The sequence below is a fragment of the Bos indicus genome, chromosome 1 (genome assembly GCF_029378745.1).
Source record: "Bos indicus isolate NIAB-ARS_2022 breed Sahiwal x Tharparkar chromosome 1, NIAB-ARS_B.indTharparkar_mat_pri_1.0, whole genome shotgun sequence".
NCBI lineage: Eukaryota > Metazoa > Chordata > Mammalia > Artiodactyla > Bovidae > Bos > Bos indicus.
In genome coordinates, this window is record NC_091760.1 from 69,754,424 (window position 1) to 69,778,415 (window position 23,992).

The window sequence follows — 23,992 nt, forward strand, 5'->3', positions numbered from 1 at the left end:
TTGACAGTTGTTTCACTTTCATGCACGAAGTCCTCCGTAAGAGAGGGACTTTTAAAGTCTCTTGAATTTGTTACAATATTGTTTCTGTTTTTGGATTTTTGGTGGTGGGATTATTAACTCGCCCGCCAGGAATTGAACCTGCACCCTTTGCATTGGAAGGTGAAGTCTTAGCCACTGGACTGCCAGCGAAGGCCCTGCCTACTCTTAATTACCAAAGATGAGACTTGAATGAGCTGATATCCTGGGAAAGGGGACAGAACTTTTTTTTTAACATACCTGGAGCTCTGGAGAAAAAAAAGCAATACCTGGGCATTTGTATTTTTCAAAAAGTTTCAAGATAATTCTGATATGCATCTGGATTTTGAAAAGTGATTATAGGTTTCTCTATGGTAGTTTTGGTGATATAGAATTCTATTATTTTTTCTGCTGACCAATTGTGATCCAGTGATATTAAGTAATAATTACATGATCATAATAGTAAAAGATGTTTTATCAGTTTTCATAATCAATAGCCAGACCAAAAATAGAAGATAATTACATGGGAACATGATTAACTTAGCAATATGAAATAATTAGATACAATTTGGGGGGTCCGGCAGAGTGGTATGGTAAGTGGAAGTCCACACATGCATTTGTTTTCATCAGCGCAGCCAGTTGTGTCTTTGGTCGGTGCACTTAATCTATTTACATTTAAGGTAATTAATCGACATGTATGATCATACTACCATTTTCTTAATTATCTTGGGTTTATGTTCTGTAGGTCTTTTCCTTCTCTTGTGTTTGCTGCCTAGAGAAGTTCCTTTAACATTTGTTGTAAAGCTGGTTTGGTGGTCCTGAATTCTGTTAACTTTTGCTTGTCTGGAAAGTTTTTGATTTCTCCATCAAATCTGAATCAGACTTGGTGGGTAGAATATTCTTGGTTGTAGGTTCTTCCTTTCATCACTTTAAATATACTGTGACATTCCTTTCTGGCTTGTAGAGTTTCTGTTGAAAAATCAGCTGATAGCCTGATAGGAGTTCCCTTGTATGTTATTTGTTGTTTTTTCCTTGTTGCTTTTAATATTTTATCTTTGTCTTTAATTTTTGTCAGTTTGACTACTATGTGTCTTGGAGTGTTCCTCCCTGGGTTTATCCTGCCTGGGATTCTCTACTTCTTGGACTTGGTTGACTATTTCCTTTCACAATTTAGGGAACTTTTCAGCTATTATCTCTCCAGATATTTCTTAGGTCCTTTCTCTCTTCTCCTTCTAGGACCCCTATACTGCAAATGTTGGTTGTTTAATGTTATCCCAGAGGTCTCTTACAGTGTCTTCATTTCTTTTCATTCTTTTTTCTATATTCTGTTCTACAGCAGTGATTTCCACTATTCTGTCCTCCAGATCATTTATTCATTCTTCTGCCTTATTCTGCTGCTGATTCCTTCTAGTGTATTTTTCATCTGTTTGTTTGTTCTTTAGTTCTAGTAGATCTTTGGTATTCTTGCATTTTCTCCATTGTTTTTCGGAGATCCTGGATCATCTTCACTATCATTATTCTGAATTCTTTTTCTGGAAGGTTGCCTATCTCCACTTCATTTAGTTGTTTTTCTGGGGTTTTATCTTGTCCCTTCATCTGGGACATAACTTTTTACTTTTTCATTGTGATTAACTCTCCATAATATGTTTTTTCCTTTAGCCACTGTGGGACTGTGCTGCTTCTTGCTTCTTCTGTCTGCCCACCGGTGTTTAGTTGCTCAGTCATGTCTGACTCTTTGCAACCCCATGGACTGCAGCACGCCAGGCTTCCCTGTCCTTCACCATCTCTTAGAGCTTGTTCAGACTCATGTCCATTGAGTCAGTGATGCCATCTAACCATCTCATCCTCTGTCATCCCCTTCTCCTCCTGCTTTCAATCTTTCCCAGCATCAGGGTCTTTTCCAATGAGTCAGTTCTTCAAGTTAGGTGGCCAAAGTATTGGAGTTTCAGCTTCAGCATCAGTCCTTCCAGTGAATATTCAGGACTGATCTCCTTTAGGATTGACTGGTTGGATCTCCTTGCAGTCCAAGGGACTCTCAAGAGCCTTCTCCAGCACCACAGTCCAAAAGCATCAATTCTTCGGTGCTCAGCCTTCTGTATGGTCCAACTCTCACATCCATCCATGACTCCTGGAAAAACCATAGCTTTAACTATACGAACCTTTGTCAGCAAAGTAGCGTCTGCTTTTTAATATGCTGTCTAGGTTGCTCATAGCTTTTCTTCCAACAAGCAAGTGTCTTTTAATTTCATTGCTGCAGTCACCATCTGCAGTGGTTTTGGAGCCCAACAAAATTAAGTCTGTCACTGTTTCCATTGTTTCCCCATCTATTTGACATGAAGTGATGGGACCAGATGCCATGACCTTAGTTTTTTGAATGTTGGCTTTTAAGCCAACTTTTTCACTCTCTTCTTTCACCTTCATCAAGAGGCTCTTTAGTTCTTTGCTTTCTGCCATAAGGCTGGTGTTATCTGCATATCTGAGGTTATTGATATTTCTCCCGGCAATCTTGATTCCAGCTTGTGCTTCATCCAGCCTGGCATTTTGTATGATGTACTCTGCATGTAAGTTAAATAAGCAGGATGACAATATACAGCCTTGACATTCTCCTTTCCCAGTTTGGAACCAGTCTGTTGTTACATGTCCAGTTCTAACTGTTGTTTCTTAACCTGCGTACAGGTTTCACAGGAGGCAGGGATTCCCATCTCTTTGAGAACTTTCCCCAGTTTGTCATGATCCATATGGTCAAAGGCTTTAGTGTAGTCAATGAAGGAGAAGTAGATGTTTTTCTGGAATTCTCTTGCTTTCTTGGTGTTCCAGTGGATGTTGGCTATTTGATCTCTGGTTCCTCTGCCTTTTCTAAATCCAGCTTAACCATCTAGAAGTTCTCGGTTCATGTAGCATTGAAACCTAGCTTGGAGAATTTTGAGCATTACTTTACTAGCATGTGAGATGAGTGCAATTGTGCAGTAGTTTAAGATTCTTTGTCATTGCCTTTCTTTGGGGTTGGAATGAAAACTGACCATTTCCAGTCCTGTGGCCACTGCTGAGTTTTCCAAATTTGCTGGCATGTTGAGTGCAGCACTTTTAACAGCACCTTCTTTTAGGATTTCAGATAGCTCAGCTGGTACGGTTAATGGCAACCACCAAGGGGGACCTTCCCAGACTGGTGCCCCTGTCCCTGTGGTGAGCCCCTGCTGACTCCACAGGAGGCTTTCCAACACTATCAGGTAGTTTGGTTCAGTCTCCAGTGGGGTCACTCCTCCTTTTCTGGGTCTTTGTTCATGCAAGATTTTGTTTGTGCCCTCGAAGACTGGAGTCCATGTTTCCCCTAGTCCTGTGGAAGTCCTGTAATCAAATCCCACTGGCCTTTGAGGCCAGATTCCCTGGGGATTTCTAGTCCCTTTGTCAGATCCCCAAGCTGGGAAGCCTGAAGTGGTGTTCGGAAGCTTCATAACAGTGGGATAACTTTTTGGCATTATTGTACTGTAACCTGTGGATCACTCACTTGGCGGGTATGGAATTTGATTTTATCGTGATTGTGCCTCTCCTGCTGTCTTACTGCAGCTTCTTCTTTGTCTTTGGACGTGGGGTATCTTTCTTTGGTGGGTTCCAGTGTCCTGTCAATGATGGTAACAGCTAGTTACCATTTGGGTGTTCTCACAGGAGATGAGTGCACATCTTCTACTCCACTATCTTAAACTGGAAGCCATTATTCTTCTCAGTATTATCCCCTTGGTCTCCTAGACTGTTTCTGCTTTTTAAAATTCTGGGGTTTTGTTTATTGCTGCCCTGTTTGGGTGAGTTCCCCTGCCCTGTCTTCCAGATTACCAATCTTTCTGCTTTATCTAGTTTTGAACCCCTTTAGTGTGTTTTTCAGATAAGTTATTATATTCTTCAGCTCTCTGATTTTTGCATTTTCTCTTTTTTCAAGTTCATCTATTCTTTTTCCTATTTTGGTGAGCATCTTTATGACCATTACTTTAAATGCTTTATCAGGTAAATTACTTACCTTTTTCATTAAGATTTTTTCTAGGAGCTTTATCTTTTTCTGTTTTTGGAACATATATCTCTGTTCCTCAATTCCTCAATTTGCTTGACTCTGTGTGTGTTTCCATGTGTTAGGTGAAACAGTTATTTCTTCCAGTCTTGATGGGGTGGCCCCACGTTGGAAATGAACCTTACTTACCCTTTAACCTTGCCATAGTTCTTGGTTATTTCTCAAACTGTGTATTCTACTGTTTCACACCTGTGGAGCCCAGAAATGAAATCCGCCTTTGCAACCAGAGTACACACTCCAGTAGTGTCCCCTGTTTGGGCTGCATATGCCTGCTGGCTTTGGTGCGTATCCACACTGCTGCTGTGGCTGCAGGACTGGAAGGGATGGGGAGCATGCTGTTATGCTGTTGCAGAAGCATGGGGAAATGGTGCATTCCCCTGCGGCCTCTGGGGGTGCTGGGCAGAGGTGTGTGGGGAAGGCACTAGCAAGTTAGAGAGTGTGAAAATGGTGCCTGCTGGTGCTTCCACTGGAGAAGGCAACGGCACCCCACGCCAGTACTCTCGCCTGGAAAATCCATGGATGGTGGAGTCTGGTAGGCTGCAGCCCATGGGGTCGCTAAGAGTCGGACACGACTGAGCGACTTCATTTTCCCTTTTCCCTTTCATGCCTTGGAGAAGGAAATGGCAACCCACTCCAGTGTTCTTGCCTGGAGGATCCCAGGGACGGGGGAGCCTGGTGGGCTGCTGTCTATGGGGCTGCACAGAGTCGGACACCACTGAAGCGACTCAGCAGCAGCAGTGCTTCCATACCTGGAGAGAGCTCCAGCGGTGACATTCCGGCAGAGTTCTTAAGATTACCAAATGAATTTCCTTGATATATGATCTGGGCTCTTTTCAAGCTGCTGCCCTTTAGCTGGGTCACAGGGTGAGTAAGTCTGCTCACAATCCAGTTAAGAGCAAATCTCCATTCCCTGCATCCATCTGGTTTTCCTGGATCTAAACTCTGTTGGTGTTCAAAGCCAAGTGTTTTGAGTACTTATCTGTCTGGTGCGGGTTCGCAGGTTAGGGCGACTGATGTAGGGTGTCAGGGGGAAGTTCAGTTTTTGTGAGCTCCATGTTGCTTATGGGTTGCTGAAGTGGGGATGGAGTTTTGAGGGGACTGTGTCTAACCTCTACCTATCTCAGTAGGCCTTTTTATCCTTTGTTGTGATGTAGCTGTTGTGCTAGCTCTCAGGTTCATTTAGAGGGAATTGTTGACAGTGAGTTACAGAATTGTGTCAAGGAGAGGAGGTGAGTTCAGGGGAGTTCTTACTCTGCAGTCTTGAGCCACTTTCCCACTTGCTTATTTCTGGTTTGGTTGCCTTTGCTTTTGGTGCCAAATCCAAAAATCATTGCGAAGACCAATGTCAAGGAACTTATCACTTGTTTTTTTCTAGGAATTTTATGGTTTCCTGTCTTAACATTCAAGTCATTAATCCATTCTGAGTTAATTTTTATGTATGGTGTAAGATAGTAGTCTAATCTGCCCCAAACCTGTTTGTTGAAGAGACTATCCTTTTCCCTTTTTATATCCTTGGCTCCTTTAATGTGTATTGATTGAACATGTATGTGTAGCTTTATTTCTGGGCTTTCCATTCTGTTGACCTGTGTGTCTGGTTTTATGCCAATACCATATTGTTTTGATTACTATTAATTGGTAATATAGTCTGAAATCAAGGAGCATGATGCCTCTAGTTTTGTTCTTTTTCAAGATTGTTTTGGCTATCCTGGGTCTTTTGTAGTTCCATACAAATTTTAGGATTGTTCCATTTCTGTGAAAAGTGCCATTGTAACTATATAGAAATTGTATTCAGTTTGTTTATTGCTTTGGATAACATGGACATTTTAACATTTTAATTCTTCTGATCCATGAGCCTGGAATCTTCTTCCGTTTGCTTATGCCACCTTCAGTTTTTTTAAAATCTAATATTTTTAATGTGCAAGTCTTTCACTTCCTTGGTTAAATTTATTTGTAGGTGTGTTATGGAGAAGGCAATGGCACCCCACTCCAATGCTCTTGCCTGGAAAATCCCACGGAGGGAGGAGCCTGCTAGGCTGCAGTCCATGGGATCGCTGGGAGTCGGACACGACTGAGCGACTTCACTTTCACTTTTCACTTTCATGCATTGGAGAAGGAAATGGCAACCCACTCCAGTGTTCTTGCCTGGAGAATCCCAGGGACGGAGGAGCCTGGTGGGCTGCCGTCTGTGGGGTCGCACAGAGTCAGACACGACTGAAGCACAGCAGCAGCCTAAGATAAACCCACTCCAGTGTTCTTGCCTGGGGAATCCCAGGGACGGGGAAGCCTGGTGGGCTGCCGTCTATGGGGTCGCACAGAGTCGGACACGACTGAAGCGACTTAGCAGCAGCAGCAGCAGCAGGTGTTTTATTCTTCATAATGTGACTGCTTTCTTTTTAAATATTTGTATTTATTTATTTGACTGCACTGGGTCTCAGTTGTGGCACATGGGACCTTTGACCTTTGTTGCGGAATCTTTAGATATGTGGAATGTAGAATATGGAATCTTTAGATATGTGGAATGTAGAATGTGGAATCTTTAGATACAGCATGCAGGATCTTTAGTTGTGGCATGTGGGATCTACTTCCCCAACCAGGGATAGATCCTGGGTCCCCTGTGTTGGGAGCACCAAGTCTTAGCCACCCATTCACCAGACAAGTCCTGATGCGATTGTTTTCTTAATTTCTCTTGTAAAACTTCTTAATTGAAAACTTGTGTTGGGAAAATAAAACTGATGGGTTTAGATACTCAAAGCATAATGAATTACTGAGAACAACTGTGAAGCCTAAGTGTAATGCTCAGTCTCAGGGTCAATATCATAGTCTTTCCTGACACATTCCATGTTGCCCTTGAAGCAGCCCTGAGTCTGTCCAAGTAGATTAATTCTTGTGTTTTTATATTTGTTTTGTAAACTGGAATTTGTGGAGAGAATAATTTAACAAGGCATTTATATTTTTCTGGCCCAAGTTTGAGACTTTCCTTTGCTAGGTTCTTACTGTCACTTTGTTACATGTTTTATATACAGCTTTAAAAACAGTAATAATAGGTCATTCATATGTTCTTTTTCTTTAACAGGTTGCAGAAATGTTATTTCAAACTGCCGAAAATGCAGAGATCAATTTTGACACTGTGTGTGGAGTACCTTATACAGCTTTACCATTGGCTACAATTGTCTGTTCAACCCACGAAATTCCAATGCTTATCAGAAGGAAGGAGAAAAAGGATTATGGTAAAGTAAAAGTAGTATAGCATTAAGTTGATTCGTAACCTGGCACTTTTAGAATTTGTTCTTCTAGGCACTGAGGTTGATAGTCACCTTGAATATTCCTCATAAGTCCTTTAAGTTGTTACAACCTTGGAGTGTGTTAACTGCTGTTAGAAAGCAACCCCCTTTCCTTTAGAGTCTGGGGATAAAATGCTTTATGTTAATTAGGCAGTAAAAAAAAAAAAAAGTGCCCTGTGCTCCAAATTTATGAAACCCAACATTTTTACCAGGACTTTCCTCATCAGCAGAATGCTTTTAGAGCACATACTTTCCCAGGGTACCATGTTCAAATTACATGAATAAAACCATTCCCTTAAAGCGAGGTAAAGGAATTCCTTGGTGGCCCAGTGGTTAGGACTCTGCATTTCCACTGCAGGAGGCCTGGTTGGGGAAGTAAGATCCTACAAGCCATGAAGCATGGCAAAAAAGAGCGGGGGAGGGGGAGGCAATGTAAATGCTGCATAGAATTCTAAATAGAGATTTATTTTTTTTTAATGGGTTCATGGTAATAAGTTATCAGGTGGGTATTTCAAACATGTTTTAAAGCTACATCAGTCTAAAAGTATTGGGACTGACTTCATATTTTATTACATTAAGAATTAATGTTTTTTGGTATTATTTCTGTTTTGTTGCTTTTTTTGATGAGTCCTTTTTTACCAATGTGTTCTAAAAATTTTTATGATGAAATCATATGATGTCTGAGATTTGCTTCTAAAAATTGTTGGGGGGAGGGTGGGATTGGAATTATAGCTGAAACAAGATTGCCCATGAGTTATTAGGTGGCAAGTGGCTGTATTTGTGGAGATTTGTTATACTCTTGTCTAGTTTTAGTTTATTCAACATTATAAAAACTAGAATAATATTTTTGCTATTTAGTGGCACAGTGTTTTATCTATATGAATCTCTCCCACAAGGAAACTATTATTTCTATTTTCTTATTATGTATCTTCAAAAAATTGCTCAGAATATGATCATTCATTTTAAAATATACCTATAAATACAGTCTTATGTTCTCATCTAAGTTAAACTTGCCAGTTCTTCAAGGAAGAAAAGTGGGGAAAAGACAAAGATAGTACATGTGGGAAAGTTAAAAGTGGGCAAAACACCCACTAAATATATTCTGCGTCAAAATAAGGCAAATTTGGTGGTGAAAAACACAAAAATGCGTCTCTGAAAACACAGGTCTTTGTAGTCTACAGCATGAATTATTTACAATTTGTAGGTTATCTGAAAATAGTCTGTAGTAGGCCCACTGGAGTGGGCCAGTATATTTAGTCACATTACATTATATAATTCATAAGGATGTAGTGATTCATCTAAATGGTGGTTGAATATTTTCCCTCCTCAATTTGTATACTCAAAGGCCAGTTGTTTTGCCGATCTTGAATAAAGAAATTGTTAATGGAAAAAGGAATGATTTCATTGATGATATTGTGCTATTCTTTAATAACTTTCATCAGTCCAGGTGATCTTGCCTAAAGAAACCCATATTTGAAATTTTGATCATAAACACATTGTGATGTTTTACGAAGTTAAATAATTTGCTAGTTTTATTGTAAATATTCTGTATATGTAACTTTGACAGTTTGGAAATAGAGACATTTAACAAAACAGTAAATCATAGCACATTGAAGATTCATCAGAAATTTAAAAAATATATTTCCAAAGTGGATTATCAGAAAGTATAATTTAGATTATCCACCTTTTCATAAATACATGCCAAATTTATACTATAGATACATCTTGAGTTGGTTGAAATACATAATTTTAAAATGGAATCAACATAATTTTTTCTTTCCCAGGTACTAAACGGCTTATAGAAGGGGCTGTTAATCCAGGAGACACCTGCTTGATCATTGAAGATGTTGTGTCCAGCGGATCTAGTGTTTGGGAAACTGCTGAGGTTCTTCAGAAAGAAGGCTTGAAGGTCACTGACGCCGTAGTGCTGGTGGACAGAGAGCAGGGGGGCAGGGACAATCTGCAGGCCCGTGGGATTCGTCTCCACTCAGTGTGCACATTGTCCACAGTGCTGTGTATTCTTGAGCAACAGAAGAAAATCAATGCTGAGACGGTGGAGAGAGTGAAGAGATTTATTCAGGAGAATGCTTTTGTGGCAGCTAACCCTAATGATTCTCTCCCTTCTGTGAAGAAAGAACCCAAAGAACTAAGTTTTGGTGCACGTGCAGAGCTGCCTGGGACCCACCCGGTTGCAGCGAAGCTTCTCAGGCTTATGCAAAAGAAGGAGACCAATCTGTGTCTGTCTGCTGATGTTTCAGAGTCCAGAGAGCTGCTGCAGCTAGCAGATGCTTTGGGATCCAGAATCTGCTTGCTTAAGATTCATGTAGATATTTTGAATGATTTTACTCTGGATGTGATGAAGGAGTTAACCACTCTGGCAAAACGCCATGAGTTTCTAATTTTTGAAGACCGGAAATTTGCAGATATAGGAAACACAGTAAAAAAGCAGTATGAAGGTAAGCATTATTCAGGAACCAACAAGAATCAAAATCCAGCCTAAACTGGCTGAAGAACAAAAGGAAATGTATTGGCTCACGTGACAAGCGCAGCAGTAGAACAGCCTGTCAAGCGTGGTTGGATCTAGGAGCTCAAGTGATATCTTTCGGGCTTACTTTCTCCTCAAGTCTCAGCTCTGCTTTCTTCTCTCTTCTTCCTCAGGTAGGCACATTCCTCATGCCTGCCCCAAGCCAATCACTCAGGCCTGGGTATAGCATACCTTTATTAACTCACTTGGGTAATACACCCTACTGCTGGTGATGTGAGGCTATTAGCTTTACGTAAACTTCTTGAAACCCGAGTACAGGGTTAATTCTCCTAAAGAAAACGGCTGGGCTGATGCCAGAAGAAAGGGACATGGGTTTTAGGCGGGCAGAAATGACAGGTGTTGGCCCTGGCAGAATAAAACACAGTTCTGCATCTTTGGAGAATGAAAATCGCAGATACAGGAAATAAGGAAAAAGTAGTATAAAGTGGTGAGATTTATTTTTAGCAGAAAAAGATCTGTTGATACACATCCTTTTTTAAAAGTGTTAAATAGGAACTCAGAGTAGAGCATACATTAGTAAAAATGCTTCTTTTACCCATTCATCTATGCACATTTCTGTCATATTTATGTAATGCTTTTTTGTTTTCACTTAACCTTACAACAGACATTGTTCTTTAATAAGCATCTTTTAAGATAATTTTTTCTTAAAGTAATATATGCATATTCTTAAGCTACTTCTTTAAGAATAGATTTGTTTGTAATGACTTCATATGCTTAAGATACTGACTGTTGAAAAAGTTATACAAGCTTTCTACAAGTTTGCATATAGTTTTTTCAAAAATCTACTTGAGTTATTGTTCTGCTTTTAAAATGATTACAATTGCTTTATTGAAATTTGAAGAGCTAGTGAAACCTAAGGAACAGGAAGAAGATTTAAGAGCTGGTAAGTTCCTGAGATATCCCTACAGAGTGAAAATCTGTCATCTTCAGAGGAATTTCAGTTTGCTATCTTTGACCTCAATACACCTGTCTTCACTGGAGTCCCTTTCCAGTTGCATAAATCTTACTGATGGCCACAAACATCAGCCTGCAAAGAAAAACACCCTTACCAGTTTTGCTAATAAACTAAGTATCGAGCTTACAAGATTTTTTTCTCCTTGTTATTTCTCAACTAGCTAAGCAGATGGAAAATTTTATTTTTCACAAATAGGTCCACTGATAGTTACTAAAATTCTTGAAGTGCTTCACTGTTTGATTAGCATGTTACTAGATTATTTCCATATTGTAGATGGTTGGTTGAGTTAAAAGTTAAAGGTTTTTGTTTGAAAATTGACAAACATCTTTTTTTCCCTTTCTGAGGTGGGGTCTTTAAAATAGCTTCCTGGGCAGATCTTGTGAATGCTCACGCCGTGCCCGGCTCAGGAGTTGTGAAAGGCCTGGAAGAAGTCGGCCTGCCACTGCACCGGGCGTGCCTCCTTGTTGCAGAAATGAGCTCTGCTGGCACCTTGGCTACTGGGAGCTACACTGAGGCAGCAGTAAGTGACAGAGGAGAGGGACTGGGGCAAGGAAGGCAGGACTGTGGCACTAGATGTTACAGGGAAAGCAAATACCTGCATCTGGGGTCTGTGGACTTGCCGCCCAAAACAACAAATCAGCTGCTGTTACTGGGGCAGTATAGTAATACTAGTTGGCTAGAATGCACTGATGGTTAGTAGCCTTTTATGTCTTATAGCAGACACTAAAGAGATTTGAATGGTACTACAAGAGAAACATTGAAACACAGATATTGGGTCAAATAAACATATGTGTCTGTATGTACCTGGCCTTTAAGATAGAGTTTTTACCATCTCCCCATGAGTTGAAATTGAAGAGCTTTTTTCCAGTTTCTTGGAATCTTCCTGAGTCACAAAGATACACGTTCTCATGACAGCAGCCCACGAAGTGGGTTATCTTTTTCAGTCTTTGATATTGATTGGGGTTCTATAGGAGAGCTCTTAATTAGAGTCCAGACACGTTATTTCCTCTAGTAACTCCCCATTATTAAAAATTCTTATGTGTGTGCTTAGTCGCTCAGTTGCGTTCAACTCTTTGCCACTCCATGGACTGCAGTCCGCCAGGTTCCTATGTTCGTGGGGATTCTCAGGCAAGAATACTGGAGTGGGTTGCCATTCCCTTCTCCAGGGGATCTTCCCAACCCAGGGATCAAACCCAGGTCTCCCACATTGCGGGTGAATTCTTTACCGACTAAGCCGCCAGGGAAGTTCTTATAGCACCATATATGTTCTAATGTACCATACCCAGCTCCCACCCCCTGCACACCAGAACAGCATAAGAGATGGATAATCATCTGCTTATAAAGTCCCTCTTCACATTCTCCTCTGGGCAAGTTTCCTAGTTGGATAGTCACCTAGAAAGATGAGATGGATTACCTTTGCATATATTTTAAAGACTACTTTTTAAAGTAGTAGGAACTTTTAATAAATTCCCATGTAAAAATTAAAACTTTATTTTTCATATTTCAAAGGTTGTGGAACTGTGAAAAACTCATGGCCCTAGGGCCAGGTATTAACCCTTCCCTTGATTTGACCATAAATGTCTGTGATTTCCCAGCTGACTTAGCAGAGGGTCCATGAGTCAGTGTTAATATTTGGCATTCTGGATCTGGCTCAAGGACAGTACATTGATTATTGGTAGGTGGTAGTACTTAGTAGCAAGAATGAAACAGTCTGGGCCTCAGGGAAGAACCAAATTAGAAAGTTAGGCAGGGGGCGGAAAAAGAGGCAGACCTAGGGAATCTTCTAAAGATGTGAGGTAATGGAAGAGAAATTGTGGAGGCAGTGTTAAAGTATAGGGAAAGCTGTGGAGGTGGCTTCACACCTCTTCACACCTCTTCAGCTAGCTCTTTACAGCACAGCTGTTTTTATGTGGTGGCTGTCCTTGGATATCTGTGTAGATGGGCAATAAGACTTCAGTGTAGCTTTATATCATTATAAATGTATTCTAGGGTATGATTTATATCCTTTTTGGAAGTAGGTAGGTCCCTAAACATTATTAAAAATAGATAATAATGGAGCATCTAGATTTTTGATGCAAATAGTATAGGATTTTTAGTGTTTTTAGTGTTTGCTTATGGGAGAAGGGGATAGGAGTTATTTTAGGGTCTTAGTGGAGCAGGTATGTAGATTCATATCTAAGATTACCTGTTTAGATATGAGTTCAATGTGACATGAGAAAATACATCCATAAGACAGCAGAGTTTCTTATGTTTGGTGTGGTTAACTGCTGTCTTGTCATCTGTTTATTACATTCCATTCAGGTGCAAATGGCTGAAGAACATTCTGAATTTGTGATTGGTTTTATTTCTGGCTCCCGAGTAAGCATGAAACCAGAATTTCTTCACTTGACTCCAGGAGTTCAGTTAGAAGCAGGAGGTAAGCCTATTGATTGGTAATGATTCCTCTAAAATGCTGCTTTTTCCAAGTCAGCAAAATAAAACCTAGATGTGCAAAAATAGCTTGCAGTCTAATTTTAGGACGAAAATCTAGAAGGTTACTTTTTATTGAAATATGCCTAGAAACTGATAATTGTTTCCCAACTGATGTTTTGAAGATATTGCCAAAAAACAGGTGTTCTATGCTCAAGGAGGAATCCTCTAAACAGAATCAGACATTTGTTTAGGACTTTGCGGAATCTTTGTTTTGCTAATGTTTATTGTGACTTTTCAGTGTGGACATACAGGGTTCTGTCATGTCTTTCAAACTTATCTGAACACATAACACTTGTAGCAGTCTTAGAAATACAATTGCAGTGGCTCAAAAACTGCGAACTTTCCCACTGATAGTCTTGAGTTAATAAAGGAATGATCTAGGTTAATGTCCTATGGAACTCAATAAGCCTTCTTTTTTGTGTTACCTTTTTATTGAGATATAGTTGATTTACAATGTTGTGTTAATTTCTGCTGTACAGAAAAGTGATTAAGTTGTGTGTGTGTGTGTGTGTGTGTATTTATTTGTTGCAGTGCGTGGGCCTTCTCCTGTCAGGGCGAGCCAGGGCTATTCTTCACTGTGGTGCCCAAGTTTCCCGTTGTGGCCTGTGGGCTCTAGAGCACAGGCTCAGTAGTTGTGGTCAGGGCTTCGTTGCCCTGCGGCATGTGGAATCTTCCCGACCAGGGATCAAAGCCGTGTCTCCTGCATTGTGAGGTGGATTCTTACCCACTGCGTTACCAAGGAAGTCCTATATACACATTAAAAAATATTCTTTTCCATGATAGTTTATCACAGAATATTAAATGTAGTTCCCTGTGCTATATACAATAGGACCTTGTTTTCATCCATTCTATATATAATAGAATCTGTCTGCTAGCCCCAGACTCCCACTCCATCGCTTTCCCAGTCTGCCTCCCAGTTGGCGAGCACAAGTCTGTTGTCTTTGGGAGTCTGCTTCTGTCTTGTCCGTGTGTTCATTTGTGTCATATTTTAGATTCCACGTGTCAGTGGTATCAGAGGGGATTTGTCTTTCTTCCTTTCTGAGACTGTGTAGGTCCGTCCATGTTGGACGGATGGCGTTGTTTCGTTCTCTTTGTGGCTGAGTAGTATTCCAGTGTGTATGCGCACGCGTGCGTGCACGTGAGCATGTTTGTGTCACCCATCTTCTTTACTCACTGAACGTTCAGATTGTTTCCATGTCTTGGCTATTGTGAATAGTGCTGCTGTGAACACAGGAGCGTGTGTGTCTTTTGAATGGATTCCTGCATCATGTGGCAACTGTACTTTCAGCTTTCTGAGGAACTTCCTTACTGGTCTTTAGAGTCTACACCAGTGTACATCCCGCCAGCATTGTGGGAGGTTCCCTTTTCCCCACACGCTCTCCAGCATTTGCTATCATCAGGTACCACGCTGTTAGTTTTGCTTTGCACTTCTCTAGTGATTAGCGATATTGAACACCCCTTTCACGTGCCTGTTGGCCATCTGTATGTCTTCTTTGGAGAATTTAGGTCTTCTGCCCATGATTGGGTTTTGTTGTTGTTGAACTGCATGAGCTGTTTGTACATTTTGGAAATCAAGCCCTTGTCAGTCACATGTGCGAATAAATATGTCTCCCCATCCATAGACTGTGTTTTTGTTTTGTTCATGGTTTTTTGCTGTGCAAAAGCTTGTAAGTTTGGTAAGTTCCCATTTGTTTATTTTTGCTTTTGTTTCTATTGCTTTGAGACACTGGTACAATTCATGTCAGAGAATGTTTTGCCTGTGTTCTCAGAGTTTTATTATGTGACGTCTTTAGGTCTTTAACCCATTTTGATTTTATTTTTGTGTATGGTGAGGGTGCAATCTGAAGATTGCTTTGGGTAGTATGGCCATCTTAATTCTTCTGACCCTAGAAAATGGGATATCTTTCCATTTCTTTGAATCATCTTCAGTTTTCTCTATTAACGTTTTATAGTTCTCAGCTTATAAGTCTTTCACCTCCTTGGTCAGGTTTATTTCTAAGTATTTTGGGTTTATTTTGTGTGATTTTAAAAGTTTTTTAGTTTTTTGTTTTCTATTCCCTTTCTGATATTGTTAAAGAAATGAAACCAACTTCTCAATGTTAATCTTGTATCCCACTACGCTGCTGAAATATCAGTTCTTTAGGGTTTTCTACACACAGTATCATGTCATCTGCACAGAGGGCCTCTCAGGTAGTGCTGTAGAGAAGCTGCCTCCCAGTGCAGGAGAGGCAAGAGACCCAGGTTCGATCCCTGGGTCAGGAAGATCCCCGGAGGAGGGCATGGCAACCCACTCCAGCATTCTTGCCTGGAGAATCCTATGGACAGAGGAGCCTGGTGGCTACAGTCCATGGGGTCGCAAAGTGTCAGACACGACTGAGCGACTTAGCATGCATGTGTGCATGTGCATAAAATGACAGTTTTACCTCTTCCCTTCCAGTTTGGATACCTTTTCTTTTTCTTGTCTGATTTCCAATACTATGTTGAATAGAAGTGATGAGAGTTGGCGTCCTTGTCTTGTTCCAGATTTTAGCAGGAAGGCTTTTCAGCTTGCCACCATTGCTTTTTTTCTGTATGATGATCATGTGACTTTTCTTTGTTAATGTGGTGTATTAAATTGATTTCGTATATTGTACCATTCTTGTGATCTTGAAGTGAATCTAACTTGGTCATGGTGTATGATCTGTTTTATGTTTGTTGGATTGGGTCTGCTAATACTTTGTTTAGAAATTTTGCATCTATATTTATCAAAGGTATTGACCTGTAATTTTCTTTTGTGGTGGTATACTTGTCTGGTTTTGGTATCAGTGTGATGGTGGCTTCATAAAACATCTTTGAGTGTTCCCTCCTCTTCAACCTTTTGGAAAAATTTGAGAAGGATCCTCAAATGTGTTAGTTTTTCTTTATATATTTGGTTGAATTCACCTGTAAAACCACATGGTCCTTAAATTTTCTTTGTCGGGAGCTTGTTCTTTTTTTTTTTAATTACAGATTTTGTTTCACTTCTAGTTTTGTTCACATTACCTGTTTCTTCTTACTTCAGTTTTGAAGAGCTGTATATTTTCATTTCTTCTAGGCTGGCAAATTTGTTAGCATAGAGTTGTTTATAATATTGTCCTATGGCATTTGTATTTCTGCAGTATGGGTTGTTATTTCTCCTTTTTCATTTCATATTTGGGCTCTTTCCTTCTTTATAATCCAGGCCAGAGGTTTGTCAATTTTGTTTAACCAAGTCTTGGTTTCATTGATTTTATCTATTGTTTTTTAATCTATTTCATATTTTTCCTCTCAGATCTTGATTTCCTTCTGCTGACTTAGGCTTTGTTCTTTTTTCTAATTCTTCTAGGTAGTAGATTCTGCTGTTTGAGATTTTTCTTGTTTTTTGAGGAAGGCTTATATTGCTATGAACTTCCCTCTAAAAAACCCTTTTGCAGCATCCCACAGATTTTGAATGATTATCTGTTAAGTCCATGTAATTGTTTTTTTCTCATTTCTTCTGTGGCTGATTTTTGTTTCATGCTGTGTAGTCAGAAAGATTTTCGAAATAATTTCTATCCTCTTTACCTCTTAAATTTGTTCAGGCTTTTTTTGTGTGTGTGTGTGTGCCCTGGTATGTGGTCAAGCCTAGAGAACGTTGCATGTGCACTTGAAAAGAATGTGCAGTGTTCTGAAAATGTCAGTTAAGGCTAACTCGCCTATTGTATCATTTAGGATCTCTGTTGCCTTATTGACTTTCTGTCTAGAGGATCTGTCCATTGTTGTGAGTTTCGTGTTAAAGTCTCCTGTTAGTATTTATGTATTTAGGTGCTCCTATATTCAGTTCAGTTCAGTCGCTCAGTCGTGTCCGATTCTTTGTGACCCCATGAACTGCAGCATGCCAGGCCTCCCTGTCCATCATGAACTCCCGGAGTTTTCCCAAACTCATGTCCATTGAGTTGGTGATCCCATCCAACCATCTCATCCGCTGTCGTCCCCATCTCCTCCCACCCTCAATCTTTCCCAGCATCAGGGTCTTTTCAAATGAGCCAGATCTTCGCATGAGGTGGCCAAAGTTTTGGAGTTTCAGCTTCAACATCAGTCCTTCCAGTGAACACCCAGGACTGATCTCCTTTAGGAAGGATGGGTTGGATCTCCTTGCAGTCCAAGGGACTCACAAGAGTCTTCTCCAACACCACAGTTCAAAAGCATCAATTCTTTGGAGCTCAGCTTTCTTTATAGTCCAACTCTCACATCCATACATGACTACTGGAAAAACCATAGCCTTGACTAGATGGACCTTTGTTGACAAAGTAATGTGTACTTTTTAATATGCTGTCTAGGTTGGTCATAACTTTCCTTCCAAGGAGTAAGCGTCTTTTAATTTCATGGCTGCAATCACCATCTGCAGTGATTTTGGAGCCCAGAAAAATAAAGTCAGCCACTGTTTCCCCATCTATTTCCCATGAAGTGATGGGACTGGATGCCATGATCTTCGTTTTCTGAAGGTTGAGCTTTAAGCCAACTTTTTCACTCTCCTCTTTCACTCTCATCAAGAGACACTTTAGTTCCTCTTCACTTTCTGCCATAAGGGTGGTGTCATCTGCATATCTGAAGTTATTGATATTTCTCCCGGCGACCTTGATTCCAGCTTGTGTTTCTTCCAATCCAGCGTTTCTCATGATATAGTCTGCATATAAGTTAAATAAGCAGGGTGACATTATACAACCTTAACGTACTCCTTTTCCTATTTGGAGCCAGTCTGTTGTTCCATGTCCAGTTCTAACTGTTGCTTCCTGACCTGCATACAGGTTTCTCAAGAGGCAGGTCAGGTACCCTGGTATTCCCATCTCTTTCAGAATTTTCCACAGTTTGTGGTGATTCACACAGTCAAAGGCTTTGGCATAGTCAATAAAGCAGAAATAGATGTTTTTCTGGAACTCTCTTGCTTTTTTGATGATCCAGCGGATATTGACAATTTGATCTCTGGTTCCTCTGGCTTTTCTAAAACCAGCTTGAACATCAGGAAATTCACGGTTCACGTATTGCTGAAGCCTGGCTTGGAGAATTTTGAGCATTACTTTGCTAGCATGTGAGATGAGTGCAATTGTGCAGTAGTTTGAGCATTCTTTGGCATTGCCTTTCTTTGGGATTGTAATGAAAACTGACCTTTCCCAGTCCTGTGGCCACTGCTGAGTTTTCCAAAGTTGCTGGCATATTGAGTGCAGCATTTTGACAGCATCATCTTTGAGGATTTGAAATAGCTCAACTGGAATTCCATCACCTCCACTAGCTTTGTTCGTAGTGATGCTCCTATTATTAGGTGCATGCATATTTGTTGACAAGAGTAAATATCTTCTTCTTGTAGTGCTTATCATTAAATAGTGTCCTTTATCTTCCTTTACAGCCTTTGGTGTAAAGTTTGTTTTGTCTGACACAGGTATTGTGCTTTCTTGTCATTGCCATTTTCAGGAAATATCTTTTCCTACTCAGTCTATGTGTGTCTTTTGCCCTAAAGTGGGTCTCGTAGGCAACAGATTGTCTGCTGTTTTTTAATCCAGTTTGCCACTCTGCATCTTTTGATTAGAGCAGTTAGCCCATTGACTTTTTTTTACTGGAGTATAACTTCTTTACAGTGTTGGTTTCTGCTGTACATCAGTGTGAATCAGCCATGTGTATACATATCCCTTCCCTCTTAAGCCTCCCTCCCACCCGTCTCGATCATCACAGAAGCAAGGTCACTATTCATAGGTGTATTTATTGCCATTTTAAACCTTGCTTTCTAGTTGATTCTGTATTTGCTTTTTCCCCTTTTTCCTTTTGCAGTTTGGTGATTTCCTTTTATTTTATGCTTGTGTTCTCTTTTGTGAATCTATTTTGTTTTTGAATTGTGCTTACCCTGTTTTTCAAGTATGTTAACCCCTTCATATATCTACTTACTTTAAACTGGTAATCATAGACTCAAACACATTCTGAAAAAAAAATCTACATTTTAATCTCCTTTGTTTTATGATTTTGATGTCCTCTTTTACATCTTCATATTTATCCTTTTGCTGTTCATTGTGGTTATTGTAACGTTCACACGGGATTTTTTTCTTTTAATCTGTATACCAGCTTTATTTAAGTGATTTACTTTTTGACTAATTTTCTTTTAATACAGCTTTTCTATTTAGGGAAGCCCTTGCAGTATTTCTTTCATAATAGGTTTAGTATTACTGTATTCTTCCACTTTTTGCTTGTCTGAGAAATTCTTTATCGCTGCTTCTATCTAAATGATAATGCTGTTGACTAGAGTATTCTAGGTTATAGATTTTTCTCTTTCAGGACTTCAAATATATATTTTGCTACTCCCTTCTGGCCTGCAGTGTTTCTGTAGAGAAATAAGCTGATTGTTTTTCTCTTACTGCCTTTAAAATGCTAACTTGTGCCATTTTACTTATGTCTTGGTGTAGCTCTGTTTGGGAGCCTCTGCGCTTCCTATACCTGGATATATTTCCTTCTTTAGTTTGGGAAGTTTTCAGAAATACTTTATATTTTCAGTCCCCCTTCTTCCCACCAGGAGGGTGTGGGAGCCTTTGGTCTTTCACGGTTCCCTCCAAGGGGTGCAGGTCCTGCCCAGATTCCTTTCTTTTTTTTGGTCCTACCTGGTTATATGGAGATTCTTTTTGTCCTTTCAGAAGTGTGATGTCTTCTGCCAGCATTCTGTAGGTATTCTGTGAGACTTGTTCCATGTGTAGATGTATTTTTTGATGTATTTGTGGGAGGAGGCGAACTTCACATTCTTCCATCTGGATAACTCTGTTTTGAATGGGGAAGAAATGGTGGTCTGGAAATATTTTTCCTGAATTGGTTATTGTATGAGAAACCTTGCTTATCACAAGTATGGGAGTTTATTCTATTCCACTTTCTATCTCTTTCCTTAAGATTGGAACTATGAACATCTGGTTCTCAGAAAAACTGTTTAAGATGAAAACAGCTCTGCTTCATGGAGGATGGAGAATGTTTGTGCACGTGCTCTGTCTTACGTTTCCACGTGCGGAGCTGGGGCTTCCCAGGTGGCGCTGGCGGTGAAGAACCCACTGCCAGTGCAGGAAGCATAAGAAGCATGGGGTCAATCCCTGGGTCAGGAGGGTTCTTCTGGAGAAGGGAATGGCAGCCCACTCCCCATATTCTTGCTTGGAAAATCCCGTGGACAGAGGAGCCTGGCGGCTACAGTCATGGCAAAATGAGAGTCTCACATGGCTGAAGTGACTTGTGTATGTGCTTCTATGTTATGTTCCCACATTGAGAGGTACCTTTTCTACAACCCCTTAGTGTATCCTAGTTACAATTGGGCCATAATATGTTCAATCATTTCACTGTGGATACACTTGAACTTTTTATAAACTTAACGTTGTTGTACATATATTTTGCACATGTAGGGTATTTGGAACACGTTTATTAGGCTAGAAACCCCTTGAGGATGAGGTCTCTTTCTGAAGAATGCATATTCTCTAGCACAGTACCCCTGTGCATCATAAATGCTCTATAAATACACACGTGTTGAGGGAAGGATAATACACTGTATAGAGGAGCAGATGCAAGAATTGGTGTTTCTGTGGATGGAATGATAATATTGAGAACATAATGAGATTATAGATTTGGTAAAGCTTAGTTGCTTTTAAATACTGAAATACTTCACTGTTGGATACCTATTAACCTTGACAGAACTAATTAATTTTTATAAATAACACTTGAAAGACATCCTTTTCAGGATTTTGCTTTCAATTAAGTAAACAAAAAACATTGCAGGTTAACCAAAAAAAAGTAGATGTTCCCCTGGGACTAGAGAATATTGAAGGCCTCTGCTATTTTTCAAGTTTCACATTGTAGGTTTTATATACTACAGAGTAGGCCTCAGCAGAATGACTTACCTATTTAAGACTTGATAATAGCTGCCTTGATTTAGGTCATACCTGAATGGTCTAGTGGTTTTCCCTACTTTCTTCAATTTCAGTCTGAATTTGGCAATAAGGAGTTCATGATCTGAGCCACAGTCAGCTCCTGGTCTTGTTTTTGCTGACTGTATAGAGCTTCTCCATCTTTGGCTGCAAAGAATATAATCAGTCTGATTTCAGTGTTGACCATCTGGTGATGTCCATGTGTAGAGTCTTCTTTTGTGTTGTTGGAAGAGGGTGTTTGCTATGACCAGTGCGTTCTCTTGGCAGAACTGTATTAGTCTTTGCCCTGCTTCAGTCTATACTCCAAGGCCAAATTTGCCTGTTACTGCAGGTACTTCTTGACTTCCTACTTTTACATTCCAGTCCCCTATAATGAAAAGGACATCTTTTTTGGGTGTTAGTTCTAGAAGGTCTTGTAGGTCTTTATAGAAGACCATTCAACTTGAGCTTCTTCAGCATTACTGGTCAGGGCATAGACTAGGATTACTTTGATATTGAATGATTTGCCTTGAAAACGAACAGAGATCATTCTGTCATTTTTGAGATTGTACCCAAGTACTGCATTTTGGACTCTCTTGTTGACTATGATGGCTATTCCATTTCTCCTAAGGGATTCTTGACCACAGTAGTAGATATAATGGTCATCTGAGTTAAATTCACCCATTCCAGTCCATTTGAGTTCACTGATTCCTAGAATGTTAGCATTCACTCTTGCCAGCTTCTGTTTGACCTCTTCCAATTTGCCTTGATTCATGGACCTGACATTCCAGGTTCCTATGCAGTATTGCTCTTTACAGCATCGGACCTTGCTTCTGTCACCAGTCACATCCACAACTGGGCGGTGTTTTTGCTTTGCTCTGTTCCTTCAGTCTTTCTGGAGTTATTTCTCCACTGATATCAGTAGCATACTGGGCACCTACAGACCTGGGGAGTTCAGTATTCTTGCCTTGAGAACCCCATGAACAGTATGAAAAGGCAGAGAGATACAACGCTGAAAGATGAAGTGGTTTGCCATTCCCTTCTCCAGTGGACCACGTTTTATCAGAACTCTTCACCATGACCCGTCCATCTTGGGTGGCCCCACACAGCATGGCTCATAGTTTCATTGAGTTAGACAAGGCTGTGGTCCCTGTGATCAGATTGGTTAGTTTTCTGTGATTGTGGTTTTCAGTCTGTCTTCCCTCTGATGGAGAAGGATAAGAGGCTTATGGAAGCTTCCTGATGGGAGAGACTGACTGAGGGGGAAATTGGGTCTTTTTCTGATGGACAGGGCCATGTTCCCCCCCTGGTATTTGACCCAGGGCCAAATTATGGTGGAGGTAATGAAGATAATAGTGACCTTCTTCAACAGGTTCCATGGCACTGCTACATTCGGTGCCCCCAACCCGGCAACAGGCCACCACCGACCCACGCCGCCACTGGAGACTCCCAGACACTTACGGGCAAGCCTGGGTCAGTCTCTTGTGGAGTCACTGCTCCCTTCTCCTGGTGCGCACAAGGTTCTGTTTGTGCCCGCCAAGAGTTTGCTTCCCAGTCCTGTGTAAGTTCTGGTGGCTCTATGGTGGAGTGAATGGCTACCTCCTTCAGGAGGGCTTATGCCATACCCAAAGCCCCTGTGGCAGTCCACTGCTGACCCATACCTCCTCAGGAGACACTCAAACATAGTTCTGTCTCAGTCTCTGGGTCCTGGTGTGCACAAGGTATGTTTGAGCCCTCTGAGCATCTCTGGCGGGTATGGGGTTTGATTCTAAATGTGATTTCGCCCCTCCTACCGTCTTGCTGGGGGTTCTCCTTTGCCCCTGGACATGGGGTATCTCCTCAAAGTCACTCCAGCGCCTACTGTCTTGCTGGGGAAATAGCTGTGAAAACAATAGAAGCGAAAGGAGAAAAGGAAAGATAGAAGCATCTGAATGCAGAGTTCCAAAGAATAGCAAGGAGAGATAAGAAAGCCTTCCTCAGTGATCAATGCAAAGAAATAGAGGAAAACAACAGAATGGGAAAGACTAGGGATCTCTTCAAGAAAATCAGAGATACCAAGGGAAATTTCATGCAAAGATGGGCTCAATAAAGGACAGAAACAGTATGGACCTAGCAGAAGATATTAAGAAGAGGTGACAAGAATACACAGAACTATACAAAAGAGATCTTCACGATGGTGTGATCACTGACCTAGAGCCAGACATCCTGGAATATGAAGTCAAGTGGGCCATCACTACGAACAAAGCTAGTGGAGGTGATGGAATTCCAGTTGAGCTATTCCAAATCCTGAAAGATGATGCTGTGAAAGTGCTGCACTCAATATGCCAGCAAATTTGGAAAACTCAGCAGTGGCCACAGGACTGGAAAAGGTCAGTTTTCATTCCAATCCCAAAGAAAGGCAATGCCAAAGAATGCTCAAACTACCGCACAATTGCACTCATCTCACACGCTACTAAAGTGATGCTCAAAATTCTCCAAGCCAGGCTTCAGCAATATGTGAACCGTGAACTTCCTGATGTTCAAGCTGGTTTTAGAAAAGGCAGAGGAACCAGAGATCAAATTGCCAACATCCGCTGGATCATCGAAAAAACATTTACTTCTGCTTTATTGACTATGCCAAAGCCTTTGACTGTGTGGATCACCATAAACTGTGGAAAATTCTGAAAGAGATGGGAATACCAGACCACCTGACCTGCCTCTTGAGAAACCTGTATGCAGGTCAGGAAGCAACAGTTAGAACTGGACATGGAACAACAGACTGGCTCCAAAGAGGAA

At 40.7% G+C, this 23,992-nt stretch overlaps 1 protein-coding gene across 1 annotated transcript in view; it reads left to right on the plus strand.

Moving 5' to 3' along the window:
* UMPS (uridine monophosphate synthetase) overlaps window positions 1-23,992 on the plus strand; it is a 50,204-nt gene that overhangs the window by 11,026 nt on the left and 15,186 nt on the right. Inside the window, exons 2-5 of the mRNA XM_019956859.2 lie at window positions 7,146-7,299; window positions 9,138-9,809; window positions 11,198-11,373; window positions 13,155-13,269. Of these exons, the coding sequence (XP_019812418.2) occupies window positions 7,146-7,299; window positions 9,138-9,809; window positions 11,198-11,373; window positions 13,155-13,269 (1,117 nt within the window). The remainder of the gene's footprint in view (window positions 1-7,145; window positions 7,300-9,137; window positions 9,810-11,197; window positions 11,374-13,154; window positions 13,270-23,992) is intronic.